Source organism: Tenrec ecaudatus, chromosome 7, assembly GCF_050624435.1.
Source record: "Tenrec ecaudatus isolate mTenEca1 chromosome 7, mTenEca1.hap1, whole genome shotgun sequence".
Taxonomy (NCBI): Eukaryota; Metazoa; Chordata; class Mammalia; order Afrosoricida; family Tenrecidae; genus Tenrec; species Tenrec ecaudatus.
Window position 1 is genome coordinate 24307999 of NC_134536.1, and position 15333 is coordinate 24323331.

The 15333-nt window shown below is 40.1% G+C and overlaps 1 protein-coding gene across 1 annotated transcript; it reads left to right on the plus strand.

The window, feature by feature from the left end:
- The first annotated feature begins 2196 nt into the window (after window positions 1–2196).
- Window positions 2197–11572, plus strand: LOC142452663 (uncharacterized). Its single transcript, XM_075553892.1, has 4 exons — window positions 2197–2329; window positions 7759–7885; window positions 8797–8944; window positions 10093–11572. The coding sequence occupies exons 1-4, from the start codon at window positions 2327–2329 to the stop codon at window positions 11372–11374; spliced, it is 1560 nt and encodes a 519-aa protein (XP_075410007.1). The 5' UTR covers window positions 2197–2326; the 3' UTR covers window positions 11375–11572.
- Window positions 11573–15333: the final 3761 nt, after the last annotated feature.

The following is a 15333-nucleotide window of genomic DNA, read 5'->3' on the forward strand; positions in this document are numbered from 1 at the left end:
CGGTCCTTGGCTTCACACGAAAAAGAATTCACGCTGGTGCCAGGCTCGTGGTCCAAGTGAATTTAATGAGAGTTCAAAGAAGCTTCAGGTTTTACGCGGCACCCATAGGATTCCTTTGACCATGTGGCCTGGCAGAGACTGCTCAGTGTCACGCAAGGATCTCTCTTCCAAGTTTTCCCCCCGAAAAGACCAGACAAGCCCCTCTCCCCCTTGGTTCCTGCCTTTTCAAGGATTCCCCGGGGAGGTGTGGTGAACTACCCCAGGTCGCTCCCATTGGCTGAATTGCAATCACCTGGCCCAAGTGGGCTGATCCAGGTTTAACACCCATCTGTGCCCACCAGCAGGAAAATCCAGCTTTGTCCTATGCTGGCTCTCCTGGGCATGCGTCAATGGGTTTCCCAATCCCTAGGCTAAGCTACCTAGCTGCTACTCACCAAAGTGGGATATAGAGCAGTGGTTCTCAACCTTCCTAATGCCACGACCCTTACACAGTTCCTCATGTTGTGGTGACCTCCAACTATAAAATCATTTCCGTTGCTACTTGATAACTGCAATTTTGCTACTGTTATGAATCGCCATGAATCTGATATGCAGGGTTTATTTTCATTGTTACAAATTGAACATAATTAAGGCATAGTGATTCATCACAAAACAATATGTAATTATATATTGTAAAATATTTATTTCTGATGACAAATAAATGAAATTTTGTCTTGAAGCATGGTGTAGCATGGGTAACAGTCTTCACGCCTGTACTCCTATGTGGGAGTATCTGCATGTGGGTGGACCCGCCTGGAGACAGATAGAGGAGCGGTGTCTCGGTTCCTACGGCCATTGGAAATATGTTTTCTGATGGTCTTAGGCAACCCCTGTGAAAGGGTCATTCGACCCCCAGGTTGAGAACCGCTGATAAAGAGCTTTCTTTGTCTTTGAACTGTTAGACCAATTGCTTTCAGTGACAGCCGCCCCCAGGACCATAAGCCTATTCTTGATCACAAGGCCTGTATCTAAAATGGCTCCTCTTTGTTGTCTGTGCTTCATTAGGCAGGACTTGTTGATTATTTCTGGTCCTACAAAAAGGAAGATTATGATGGGGACTATAGCCTCCCTCTAATAGTTAATTCATAGGTATTTAGGACAGATGCATTAAGAAACAGAAATTTGAACTTAAAAACTCATTGTAAAGACAATTTAGACTCATTGGAATCTTATAGGTATATTTAAGACTATGGTTACCCCATTTTCTGGAGAAAACCAATTAGTAAAAGCCATATTTTGTGGAATTTTTTGAGTGTCAGGCATATATTTTAGTCGAGATTGTGTGAGGAGCAGTATAGCCAATCAGCAAACATCTATGGGTCAGATGTTCAACTGGTTTTCTCCTACTCAGTAGCTACAGAGACTGATGAAGCCAAGACCAGCAAGAACATCACAGGCTAGTGGCTGCAGAGGCAGAGGCAGACCAATGCATGGTCAGTGGACTTGTGAGTGGAGAGGCGAATGGATCCAAGGTCAGCAGAGCAGATGACAGGCCACTGATAGCTCCTGAGATCAACAGGCAGCATGGCAGTCCATTGGCTCATGTCCACCGAGTCAGAGGTTGATTAGCAGATGTAGGATCCAGCCCCAGCAAAGGTCAAACACACTTTTTAAGTGTCCATTTATATAAGTAGCGGGCCATACCCCTGCAGACACTTCTGGACCCAGAACTGTGATAAAGATCATGCAGGAGAGAACATTTACATTGAAACACACCACCCCCCTCAAAAAAAAAGAGAGACTAGGAGTCATCAGGGGACCCAAGAATGGAAAGCACTAGAAAGAGCTGAGAGATGACTTTTTTTTTTTGAGAGATGACTTTTTACAGAATACTTAGTGATTTTCTAATTTATTTCTCAGAAGCTTAGAGATTGTGTTGTGATTGACAACAGATTGTAAAGCAAAATATTCAATGAAAAGAGAGAAATGGGGGAAAAAATGAAGCAAAACTAAAAAAAATTCATTGCAAAAGGAAAAATACTGATCACAAATTACAAAGTTGTGAATGAAATAAATAAAGTGGGATTTTTAACTCTACATATCCTTCTCATTTCTCTTCCATTTCAGGTCTGAAGAGTGGAGCAAGAACGAATCAATTCAGGCAGCTGGAGACACAGGCCAACCATTGTGCCTATCCTTAAGTAACAAGTAGGGATTTCATCTGCATGAACTGTTGGTGGAGCAAATATTATCCCTCTTCCATACAGCCCAGGATCTGCTTACATTCCTGTCCATCTTGCTGAAGGGACTTCTCAGGCTTAGAAAGGACAGCAGCGAGAACCAAACAATGGTGAGTTATGGGGAGAACTGGCTAAGTGGGTGAGGCGTGGTCTGAGTTGCGATGGGACTAGGGGTTCTCAATGAAGAAAGGGCAGCAGAGGCGATCAAGAGACAGCCCTGGTACGCATCAGATCCACCTCCACTCTCATTAGGCCCTCCTTCTATGTATATTTGGCTTTTTCAGATTTGGGTACCTGGGGTCCTGTTCCTTAGAAAACCTTGCTAGCACCCTGGGCTATGGCCATCCCCATCCTGGCCTTTGGTGCACCATGTTGAATGCGAACCTCCTGACGGGATCCTGAAGATGAGCAGCGTGGAAACCTAGCCTTCCGTGTCTCATCTCTCCTGACAGGTGTCTTGACTCCCCCCAGTCAGGGGACCATTTTCTGTGCACTTGTAGACCCACGTCTCACATTGTGTTATGGGCTGGAAACCCAGAAGAGAGCATGACCAGGGGAAGACCTTGGGTGTTTATTGGGTCCTGGGTAGTGGTGATGTTCTTGGGACATAACCTAAGGTAGTGGTTCTCAAACTTCCTAATAGCCGACCCTTTAATACAGTTCCTCATGTTGTGGTGATGAATCTCCCCCCCATAAAATTTTTCTCTTTTTCATGTGGTTTATTTATTTATTAAAATATCATTTTATTGTGGACGCTTACACTTTTGTTACAATCCATACATCGATCGCCGCTGGCATGTGTATGCATATGTTGCCTTTTTTTAAATTTCCTATGCCATGGTCACAATTTTTTGTTTGCTTGTTTGAGACCAACTTGTTTGTCACTAAAGCCATTTCTTCCTTTTATAACATAAAATTATTTTCATTGCTACTTCATAACTGTAATTTTGCTACTGTTATGAGTCAGGCGCCCCTGTGAAAGGGTCATTCGGCCTGCAAAGGGGTTGAGAACCGCTGACCTAAGGTCTGACACTGGGGACAGTGACTTTGGCTAGATCTTGTGTGGAGTCCCCAGACCCATTATTTTTAAAACCCCACCCCACCAACGGGGAATGCTTTTATCTCGATAATTTGAAGTGTGCGGAAACATGAATCTCCAATCTAGGACCTCATCCTCCTCCACCTACAGCTGATATTCAATCTATATTCAGTTTTATCCATAGGCTTGGATTAGAATCTAAGATTAAAGTGTTTGCTTTTGCAAAAGACACTTAATATACAAAGGAGCTTCACACAGAGGGGTCACCTTAAGATCACCCCAACCTATGGCAATTTTAACAGCATTTTTCCACATCGAGCCCTCAGCAATTTATCAAGTTCTTTTGGTTTTCTGATAATGATAATGATTCTAAAAGTTGTCTCTGTTCCTGACATTTTTTTCTATAGCAAAATTTTTGTAGGTGTTTGCGATGTGGGGACGGCAATGTGCCTGGTGAGGTCACTTCTGGGTTCAGTATGCTCGGGGATTTTCTTGTGCAGGTGAGGGTGATGACTTCCAAATCTCTGTACATTTCAATTCAGACAGTAGAAGTCTTCGTTTGTGTTTGTGTCATAATTTTGTTCATTATTTTTTTTGTAATCATTTTATTGGGGACTCTTACAGTTCTCATCACAATCCATACCTCCATCCATTGTGTCAAGCACATTTGTAAATCTGTTGCCATCAACATTTTCAAAACATTTCCTTACTACTTGAGTCCTTGGTATCAGCTCATTTCCTCCCTCCTTCATGAACTCTTGATAATTTATTTACATATATTTTTTCATGTCTTACACTGGCCACTGTCTCCCCTCACCCACTCTTCCGTTGTCCATCCCCCAGGGAGGAGGTTATATGTAGATCCTTGTAATCGGTTTCCCCTTTCCAATCTACCCTCCCTCCATCCTCCCAGTACCACCACTCACACTACTGCTCCTGAAGGAATCATCCACCCTGGATTCCCTGTGTTTGCAGTTGCTACACTGTACCAGTGTAGATTGCAAGGTAGAATTGGGATCATGATAGTGAGGGGGCAGGAAGCATTAAAGAACTAGAGGAAAGTTGTATGTTCCTGTTACTTTCTTTGTACTACAGTCATTGCATCCTGTGAAAAAAGGACATCGTATGATTCGGACCGTCTGTGAATGCCTTGTTACATACTGGCAGGATCTGGGTTATGAACATCTGACTTTCAATTATTCTGCAGGGACACCATGTCCATGGATGACTTGAAGTATTGTTGGAAAGTAGAGATTTTCCTTGAGTCCTCATTTAACCCATAATTAGAAACTTTTTTTTGGAAACTTTTGTAAAGTCTATTATATTAAAAAATTCTAGGTATATGCAATGGTTCATAATTTTAAGGGGGTGCTACTTTGCAAATCACATCAAAACATATCATTATTATTATCCTTACTGTATCATTACATTAAGGATGTGTTCACGTTTTTTTGATCTTTTGTGTGAGTGAAGTTTTGAAAGCAGTTTATTATGCTAATCTTTTTCTCTGGTCAAGTTTTCTGAATTCTGTTGTACCTTACGTGTCCATGGGTGTACATATGGCTGGATGTTACCCAGTGTACACTCTAGAGCATATGACTGTATTCGTTTATGCTGTTTTTGCTTTTCCAGTTTCCAAATATGTTGAATCTGCTACCAGAGACTTTTCCCTGTCTGGGGATAAGCAGTGTCTACCTTCACACTTCTGAACATAGAGGCCAGTGAAGGTCACCTTGGCTTCTGTGCCTCTCTCTAAGTTGGGACTTACTGAAATCAGTGAGCATGTGAAATGTACATGAGTGGTGGCAAAATCATCACTGCCTATTTTTGAGTTTTGGGAATTGAAGTGTGACCTTTTTTCCCTTACCAGATCGGGTTTCACTAGCTAATATTTTCTAAAATGATTCTTTCCTATCTGTGCTAATTTTTAAAAAGTTTATTATGCTTCTCGTATACCATACAGCTTTAGTTTCTTTTTTTTTTAAATTGTTTTATTAGGGGCTCATACGACTCTTATCACAATCCATACATACGTCAGTTGTGTCAAGCACATCTGTCCATCCCTTGCCCTCATCATTCTCAAGCTTCAGCTTCTTTGTGTGTTGCTTTATCCATAGATTTTCAGCTGGTGTTTACATACATATCTGTGTACAGATACATAGATATGTAAATTATACATAGATATGTAAATTCACTCTCCACCCTCAATGTATGATCCATATAATTTCCTTTGTTGATTGTTTTATCTACTTTGCCAACATGAAGTAGGCTGTGTGTCATTGTTGTTTAAAGCAATTTTAATAAATGACGTAGCCACAGTGAAGAGTCTGAAGGGAAGATGTCTTGTCTGAGCCATGGACCTTTGATAGGGACAGCACCTCTGGCGTGTGTGAATTGAATAGGATGTTTCCTTTTTCTCCTCTCCTTACTGCCTAGCAGTACTCTGGATCACACAGTCACGGCGCAGGAACGAATCCTGGAACAGGTCTGATTTTTTCAGTTTTTGAACTGGAATGGTAGCTGAAATGGGAAAAATGAAGATTGAAGGCCTGGTAGGAATTAATCTCTCCCTTTGAAAGCAAAGGTGATGTACACATTGCTTAGCAAGAAAATCTCTTGTCACATTTTCATCAGTTGGAAGCAGCGGTGCCAGGCTCAAAGATAGCAGCCAACAACTGTGTTCTCAATCTGTGTTGCTCTCACAGCCCTGCCAGTAACCAGTGTCCCTCATCAACTCCTACAATTCTCCCTCCAGGGCTTTATTTATTCGTTTTCCTGTTCCAGTCACCTTTCTGGTTCACCAAAAAAAAAAATTTAAATTCAGGACTGCTCTGTTCCACTTCCTTGGCCATGACTGAATTGTTGAAACCAATCCAAAGCCCTGCTTTGCTTAGCTTTTAGTTATTCAAATGCCATGCTTAGGAAATGCATGAGAATTAAATGATCCATTGTGCTCAAAAAGTATGCAAAAATGTTCACAAATTGTAGCTCAATATATGGAACATTTATTATTACTCTATTGTATAATCAATGTTTGTGCTTTGGAGGGATTTAAAAATATATGTCTTGTGGTCCCCTGCAGTGAAGGAGACGGTAGGATTTTTGGATTTAAGTATTTTTGCTCTAGTAGCTGTGACAGCGTCATACCAAGAGTGATTGGCTATGACATGGCCATTGCACCACTTTCCGCACAAGCATGGACTTGGCTCTAAAGCTGCTTGGCTCTAGCAACCAAATTGTAGCTTAGTAGGTTTCTTCTCTCTTCCTACATGAAAAATCCAGTGGATTGGTGCTGTTTCAAAGAGTTCACTCTTTCAGACCTTGGAATTCTATGAATCAAGGTTTAGGTAGTAATAGTTGGGTGTCCTCCAGGAACTACAGATGTGAGAGAATTTTGGAGTGGAGCCCCTAGGGGGGCTGGTGTATAATTCTAAGTTTCCTAGGCTTCTCGCTCAATTTAACTGATAAATGATCTCTACTTCAATTTATAATTTTTTGTGTATTTTTGGTAAATAATTTATAGAGCAAAATATTTGCCAATTTAACGGTGCCTTGCCATATAAACTGGTGATTACATTGCCTACATTTATCATGTGCATTGATTACAAAACAGCATAGTCTGTTCTCAGTCAGTACAGTCAAGGACATCCTTGTTTCCGCAGAGGTAGTGCTCCTTGTCATCCTGTAACAACTTAGACTGTGTTTTTATGAAGACTCTCAGGTTCATGTTCGTTGAGGAAGCAGTAACTAATAACCATCCTTCAGTTATATCAGGCTTCAGAATGTGAAAACTGTAGGCAGATTTGTATTCTTAGATGAACTGTTTTTCAACTATTATCTTTTCCTGTCTTTATGACAGGACAGAGGTAAGACAATGAGAGAACAACTACGTTTTTGAAAATAGATAACTGACAGGTAAGCATTCTTAATTCTCTGAAAGAATGTCCTTTTTCCAGCAGGTAAACCTGCTACCTCCTGATGTCCTAGAATTCAAGATGGTGCGACCAGTCAAGGGTCTGGCATTGCCAGCTCGTTGGCCAAGGCCTTGGTGGTCTATGGCAGCAAGGGGCAAAAGGAAAAGTGGCCACTTTGCAATGCTGCCTCTACCTGCCTTCACCCTGTTTGTTTGTTTGTTGTTGTTTGTGGCTTTCCTAGCAAGTCTTATAAAAGGAAGTGAAATAATTCATCAGAAAGTGAGATCTGAATTGGAGCATTTCTCTGTTTTGTAACTTAGATCATACGGAGAGAGGATAAAACTGCTGTTGGTCACAACCTGTGGAGTGATCATTTTAGTGTATTGCAGATTTGTGCGGCTGGATACAATCATTGAGGATGTGAATATTGTTAGCCAAGGGGAAAGCCTAGTGGCTATACACCAGAGATACAGAACCTATGTCAAATGTTTATGAAATCTCAGTTCCTCGTAACTCTAACTTTTTGTTCTTGTACACATTAGTGTACATAGAATCTTGCTGATCTAGAATGCATTCGCTGTTTTAGGATTCACTGGTCATTGAGGAGATTGCCATACGCTTTAGCCAGGAAGAGTGGTCTCTGCTGGATCTTGCTCAGCGGAAACTCTACAGAGATGTGATGCTAGAAACCTTAAGAAACCTGGCCTCGGTAGGTAAGAATGTAATCAATTTCTTATTTATTCTTTTAGTGAAAATAATATTTATTCTTTAACTTTTCCAGTATTTCTGCTGAGGAATAAGAAATTTTAAAATAAAGTGTATATGGTCCATTGGCCTACATACCTCACATATCTTAGGATCTCCGTAAACATAAAATTCTCTCTATATTAAAGTAAATGATCATTTCTCTTGTGATTAAAGACTCTGGGGTGCATTAAGTGTTATAAGTGAAAGTATTGGATTTAGAGGTCACTTTATTACAATGACAGATGTGTGTTTGGGGACTTTGTAGAGATTTTAACTGCTTATTACATGGTTATCTTCCTTCAAATAAACTCACACTTGTCTGTTTCCAGAGACGTGGAAGAGCAGTGTTTTGGCTCACTGTCAGAGAAATGGTCATGAGTTTACACTAATTTCTGCATGAACGTTGTGTCATCTATACCCATTTGCTTTCCAAGAGAAGCAAGGACAGCGGAGATAGGGATTATCCAGGGCCAGTCTGTTGAAGAATACCAAGGAAGCATGCATGTTAGAAAGATCAGGCTTGTGTAACGGGAATTATATTCAAATCAGCCAACTAGGGGAAAAAATCATTTTGGGTAGAGGACACAACTTGACAGATAGCTTACTGTAATGACTAGCAATCTTCTCACACTGATCACCATGGAGACCCTTTTCCTCCTTTCATGTTACAAATAGGTGTCTCCAATAGCTTTCTACTTAGCTCCAATTAGAACTTTCATGTCACCATCAGCCTCAGTCTTCATGAACATACTTCCTAATAAACTGCTTTTTAACCACTGCTAAATTGCTGAAAGTTCATTCGCGGCAGCATTTCCTCTCTAATATTTCTTTCCTTTTTGTTTCACTTTGTGAACCTCACCTTGAATGAATTGATCAGTTTTCCCGGACGTTAAAGATGGAGAAGAGTTAGCCAATGAACATATAATGGTGCAATTAAGGAAGATTAATACCTGGTCCTCCATGTTAGATGAATTCTCCAAATTAGATGTCAGTAAAGATCAGCATAAAAATCAGAGACTTGTGAGGTGAGTGCCGCTCATACAAATGTAAACAGGAGAAAGTTCTAAGGAATCAGGATGGCATATACTTTAGATTTAGAGATGAACATAGACATAGTTATAATATATATTATGTCAAGCCAAACTCTGCCACTGAACCAATTATAATTCATAGTGATTCTCTAGGATGTTTTTTAAGTCTATAAATCTTCAAGGAAGCATATTGCACGTCTTTCTCCTACGGAGCTTCTAATAGGTTCAGAGTGCACACATTGAGTTATCACCTAAGCACTTGCCCAGTACTCTAGCAGAGCTCTTCCATTCATGAACACAAATAAGCGAGTTCTCAAGATGATTGGGAGGAGCCCTGTTGGCACAGTGGTTACATATTGGGGGCTGCAAACCGCATGTGCAGCAGTTCTGCAGGAAAGAGGCGGGGCTTTCTGCTCCTGGAAACAGGGACAGTCTTGGAAACCTACAGGAGGGTCACTGTGAGTCAGCAGTGACTTAGTGGTAGTTTGAGTGTGAAGAGAAATATCACTGGAAATGTTTTGTGACTTTCTATGTCCATATATATTTATACACATATATACATTAAGGAACTTCCAAAGGTTCGTGGAAAAATTGAATTAAAAGACAATTGAATTTTCCCATAAACTTTTGAAGTCCCTTTGGGTGTGTCTACATGTGTACATTTACACTATATAAAACAGTGAGTCAATGAAAACAAGACAGACCCTCAATGAGATAAATTGATACAGTGACTGCAGCAGTAGGATCAGACAGAAACTGGTAAGGTTGCCACAGGACTAGGTAATGTTTCATACTATTGTTCATGAGGTTTCTGTAAGTTGGAACTACCTTGACAGTACCTTACAACAGTGATATATATAATCCCAAGTGTAAAATTATTTGTCTAGGGAACTTAAACAATACAATAATTTCATAAATGTGATCCAGATATCAAGTATTTTAAGCATCTTACACTTAGACCCAGCACTCAGAAAGCCACATCTTTCATAGAATATTGTTAGTTTTTGTTGTTACCTTCTTCACCTTGATCACAGAACCTATGACAAAACAAGTCATGACAAGATCCTTGTGCTTTCACTCTTTTTGGCAATGAAAAATGTGAACAAAGTTATTTCTAACAGCATGGTGTCTTTTTTTAACAGAAATAATTCAATCAAAAAGTTCTGTGAAAGGAATGAAGGCTATCATGGTGGGGAATCCTTCAGCCAGAGTCCTAAGCCTACTGTGCTAAAGAGATGCCGTCCAGAAGGAAATTGTCTTAAATGCCATGAGTCTGGAAAAGACCTAGAGAAGTCATCACATGACAGTCACAGCGGATCTCACGCTGAATGCAGTACCTTCCAATGGAAGGAATGTGGAAGAGCCTGCAGTTGTTCCTCTCACCTTAACCATCCTCAGAGAATTTTTAATAGCAACAAATCCCCACAATGTAAGGCAGATGAGGACATTATTTGTGCCTCAACCCTTATGAATCCTGTGACAACAATCAGTGGTGGAAAATGCTGTGAAGATAATACGTGTGGGAAAGATATCTGTACTGTCCCACGTGTGAGAGGTAAATGTCAAAAACGTTGTGAATGTTATAATTGTCCTTCATCCCTAATTTTACATGACAAGTTTTATAACAGAGATAAGTCTTATCAGTGTAAGGAATGTGGGAAAACTTTTAGTAGGTCATCGAGCCTCAATGCACATAATAGAACTCATAATGGACAGAGGCCTTACAAATGTAATCAATGTGGGAAGGCTTTTAAGTTTTCTTCAGATCTCTGTCGACATCTAAAGAATCACAATGTAGGGAAAGTTTATGAATGTAAGCAGTGTGGGAGATTCTCTCGTCATGCCTCACAACACACTATTCACTTAAGAACGCATAATGGAGAAAGGCCTTATGAATGTAACCAATGTGGTAAAGGCTTTAGTTGTTCTTCAAATCTCCATCAACATATGAAGACTCACAGTGGAGAAAAGCCGTATGAATGTAAAGAATGTGGGAATGCCTTTCGAAGGTTGTCACATCTCGGTGAACATTTAAGAATTCACAGTGGTGAGAGGCCTTATGAATGTAAGCAATGTGGGAAAGCTTTTACTCAGTCAACACACCTTGTTGCACATACAAGAATTCACAGTGGAGAGAGGCCTTATGAATGTAAACACTGTGGGAAATCCTTTAGAGAGGCCTCCTCTCTGAAGCAACATCTAAGAACTCACAGTGGAGAGAGGCCTTATCAATGTGAGCAATGTGGAAAAGCCTTTAGTCAGAGACACCACCTCACAACACATGTAAGAACACACAGTGGAGAGAGACCTTATGAATGTAAGGAATGTGGGAAACACTTTAAGAAGTCCTCGAGCCTCACTCGCCATGCAAGCGATCACACTAAGGAGGGGCCCTCAAAGGGTCAAACATGGAAATGCCGGTAGTCAGATCTTACTTTTCACTTCTCATATATGAAGTCACAATGGAAAAACTACTGTATATCAAAAGTAAGGTAGTCCTTAGCATTCTAATTTCAAACAGCAAATATGTTAAAGTCTGGGATTAAAGACCAATGTTTATTATTGAGTCAGAAATGCATGCTCATTCAAAGAAGGCTTCCTTTTCATGTTAGAAAGGACAGTTCCATTGTAACTGCAAGGCTGTTTTCATTACCGCTTTTTGTTTATTTCTCAGTCCAAGCTAAAGTTTCCCTTTCTGAAAGTCTTTGGCTTTTATAAATAAAGTTACTTGAATACAATTTAATTCACTGATCTTGTATTTGGTTTAAGTCTGAGTCTTTTATTTTATCTTCCTATTTCATGTGTGTCCCTTTTCTATTCTAAAGTTAAGAACTAAGTTTCTCATAGGACAATATTTTGAGAATACACTTTGATATTGTAAAAATAGTTTCCCACCTACTTTGACTTACTATTTTTAGCATCTATTGATAATTTCTCTTTATAATTGTCAATGTATAGCTAACAAACGAGTAGTCTGACAGTTTGCTGTACTGTGGTGGCTTATATGTTGCTCTGATGCTGGAAGCGATGTCACTGTTATTTCAAATGCCGGCAGGAAGAGATACCCAATATGAGTAGATTTCAGTGGAGCTTTTGGACTAAGAACAAACTACAAAGAAGGAATTGGCTGTACATTCAGAGAAATTAATCTCTGAAAATCCTATTCATAACGTTGAAAGACTGTCAGATATAGAAGTCCTAATAAATAGAAGATGAACATTGTCAGAGAGAGTGTCAGATGATGAGACCCTCAGATCAGAAGGGACAGAAAATATGACTGGGGTGGAGGGAGGGAGGGGGGGTGGAAAGGTGGAACTGATTACAAGGATCAGCATATAACCTCCTCCCTGGGGGACAGACAATAGAAAAGTGGGTGAAGGGAGACATCGGACATGTAGGATATGACAAAATAATAATTTATAAATTATCTAGGACTGGGGAGGGAGGGGGGAAATGAGCTGATTCCAGGGGCTTAAGTGGTGAGCAACTGTTTTGAGAATGATGAGGGCAATGAATGTACAAATGTGCTTTACATAATTGATGAATGTATGGATTGTGATAAGAGTTGTATGAGCCCCTAATGAAATGATTGGGAAAAAAAGAAAATATGACTGGGGAAGACCTGCATTCTCAAAGTAAAATTGGCCATCATACCAAGAATGGAGTAAAGCCTGTAGTACTGCAGCCTTTGAGACCTTCATTTGCTGATGGGGCACAACTCAAAATAAGAAAAAGTTGCAAAAAATCTAATTATCAGAACTTGGAATATAGACGTATGAATCTAGGAAAAGTGGAAGTCGCCCAGTGTGAAATGGAACACATAAAGATGTGTTAATGAGCTGAAATTGACTGGTGGTGGCCATTTTGAATTAGAAAATCATATGGTTTACAATGCTTGGAATGAAACAAGAGGAATGTTTTACATTTATCTTCAAAATGAATATATCTTGAAGCACACTGATGTCTGCGATAGGAATGTATATGTGTATATATATATATATATGTATATATACCTACTTTCAAAGAAATTCAATTAACAAAAGCTAGTGATGAAGCAATTGAAGAATTCTACCAACATCTTCATACAAAAATTGATCAAGCATGCAACCATGATACATTGATCATTTTTAATGATTAGAATGCAAAAGTTGGAAATAGGAATGTACAGTAGTTGGAAAATATGGCTTTGGTGATAGAAATGACGTTGGAGATCACATGATAGAATTTTGCAAGACCAATGGCTTGTTCATAGCAAATATCTACTTTAAACAACACAAAAGTCATATGGACTTCTCCAGAGGGAATGCTAAGTTATCAAATTGACTACGTTTGTGGTAAGACACAATGGAGAAGCTCAATACAACAGCTAAAACAAGACCAGGGACTGACTGGAACAGACTATCAATTGCTCATATGTGAGTTCAGGTTAAAACTGAAGAAAATTAAAACAAGTACATGAGAGCCAACGTGCAAGCTTGAGCCTATCCCACCTGAATTTCGAGAGCATCTCAAAAACAAATTTGTTAGTTGATCAGAAGACCTGATGAGTATTGGGCAGACATCAAGAATATCATTTATGTCTGAAGGGATTTGGGGGGAGGATAAGATGGGGGAAGGTAGAGGTGAGCAAAAATCAGACAGGGGAACAACTAGAGCAGTGTTTCTCAACCTAATGCCTTGACCCTTGAATACAGTTCCTCATGTCGTGGTGACCCCCACCCATAGTTATTTTTGTTGCCACTTCATAACTGTAATTTTGCTGCTGTTATGAATCATAATGTAAATATCTAATATTCAGTATGTATTTTCATTGTTGCAAGTTAAAGTATAGTGATCATAAAACAATATATAATTATATATTTTGAACTATTTATGTGCTTTTCGATGGTCTTAGGTGACCCCTGTGAATAGGTCGTTTGACCCAAAAAGGGGTCAAGACCCACAGATTGAGAACCGCTGAACTAGAGAATTAAAATCAACAAGCAGCATAGAGATCCTGGGAATGTTGGAGAAACAGCAACCTAGTTGAAAGGAATTACCAAGAGGCAGACATCGGGCAAACAGTGATGGGACAGGAGGAAGGTAAAAGGAACAGGAAAGACCAAGGAAGTATGGCTGTGGCTGGAGGTATAAACAGGTGTGTACATATGTAAATACATTAATTCATAAAAATAGAGGTATTGGCATATGTTCATATATTTGTATGGCAATACATTGAGGTAATGGATAGATTTTGGGTCTCTGCTCAAGACCTGCCTCAATGCAAGAACACTTTGTCTTAACAATCTGGCATTCTGTGATGCTCACCCTCCCAGCACAGTCACCAAAGACAAAGTACAAAAACATATGTGGTGAAAAAAGCTGATAGCGCCTGGCTGTCAGAAGATATAATGTATGGAGTCTTAAAGGCTTGAAATTAAACAAGCGGCCATCTAGCAGAGAAACAACAAGCTCAAATGGAGGAAGCACACCAGTCTGTGAGATCATGAGGTATTGGTGGGATCAGGTAACAGGCATTAGAAAACCCAAACAAACAAACACAAAAACATTGTTGAGAACAAGGGGGCTCGGAGCAGAGACCCCAAACCCATCTGTAGACAATGTGACACCCCTTCACAGAAGGGTCACAAGGAAGGGATGAGTCAACCAGGGCACAGTATAGCACCAATGAAACATACAATATTCCTCTGGTTCCTTGAAGCTTCCTCACCTTCCATTACAATGACTCCAGTCCTACCTTTCAGTTTTGGCTAGACCAGAGCATATACACTGGTGGTCCTTTGAGACTGGTGTTGACAAGAAGGTATTGGCCAGATCAATAGCTGCATACCAAGTACCAGAAGTATCACCAGAAGCAGTTTGCTTTCAGCTGGCAGGGGCAACAATACACTTTCACAACTCCCCCCGCGCCCAGAAGTACATAAACTCTGTTGCCCTGTACCATAATTTAGTCCAAAGGGAACTTGATTGCCTGTCTATTCCACAAAATGTCACACTGGTCCATTATATTGATGACATTGTGCTGATTGGACCCACTAAGGAGGATGTATCAAAGACTCTAGACATCTAGACTCTAGACATTGGGAAATTAACCCAATGAAGATTCAGGAACCCTCCACCTCAAAATTTCAAGGGGTCTAGTGGTGTGGGGCATGTCGAGATATTCCTACTAAAGTGAAGGATAAACTATTGCATTTGGTTCCCCCTATAACTAAGCAGGAGGCACAATGCCTATTGGGCCTCTTCGGATTTTGGAGGTAACATATCCCTCACTTGGGTGTTCTTCTATTTCGACTTATTTATCAAGAGTGGCCAACTCAGTGTTTGAGCTCACTGTTGCAACAATCAATCTTTTAAAAAATCATTTTATTGGCTTGTACAGC

Excerpts from the sequence above, each read along its gene's own strand:
- LOC142452663 (XM_075553892.1), top strand. Across the intron at positions 7,886-8,796 it reads AAGAAACCTGGCCTCGGTAG|TTTTCCCGGACGTTAAAGAT; the intron begins GTAAGAATGTAA and ends TGAATTGATCAG. Across the intron at positions 8,945-10,092 it reads AAAAATCAGAGACTTGTGAG|AAATAATTCAATCAAAAAGT; the intron begins GTGAGTGCCGCT and ends TTTTTTTAACAG.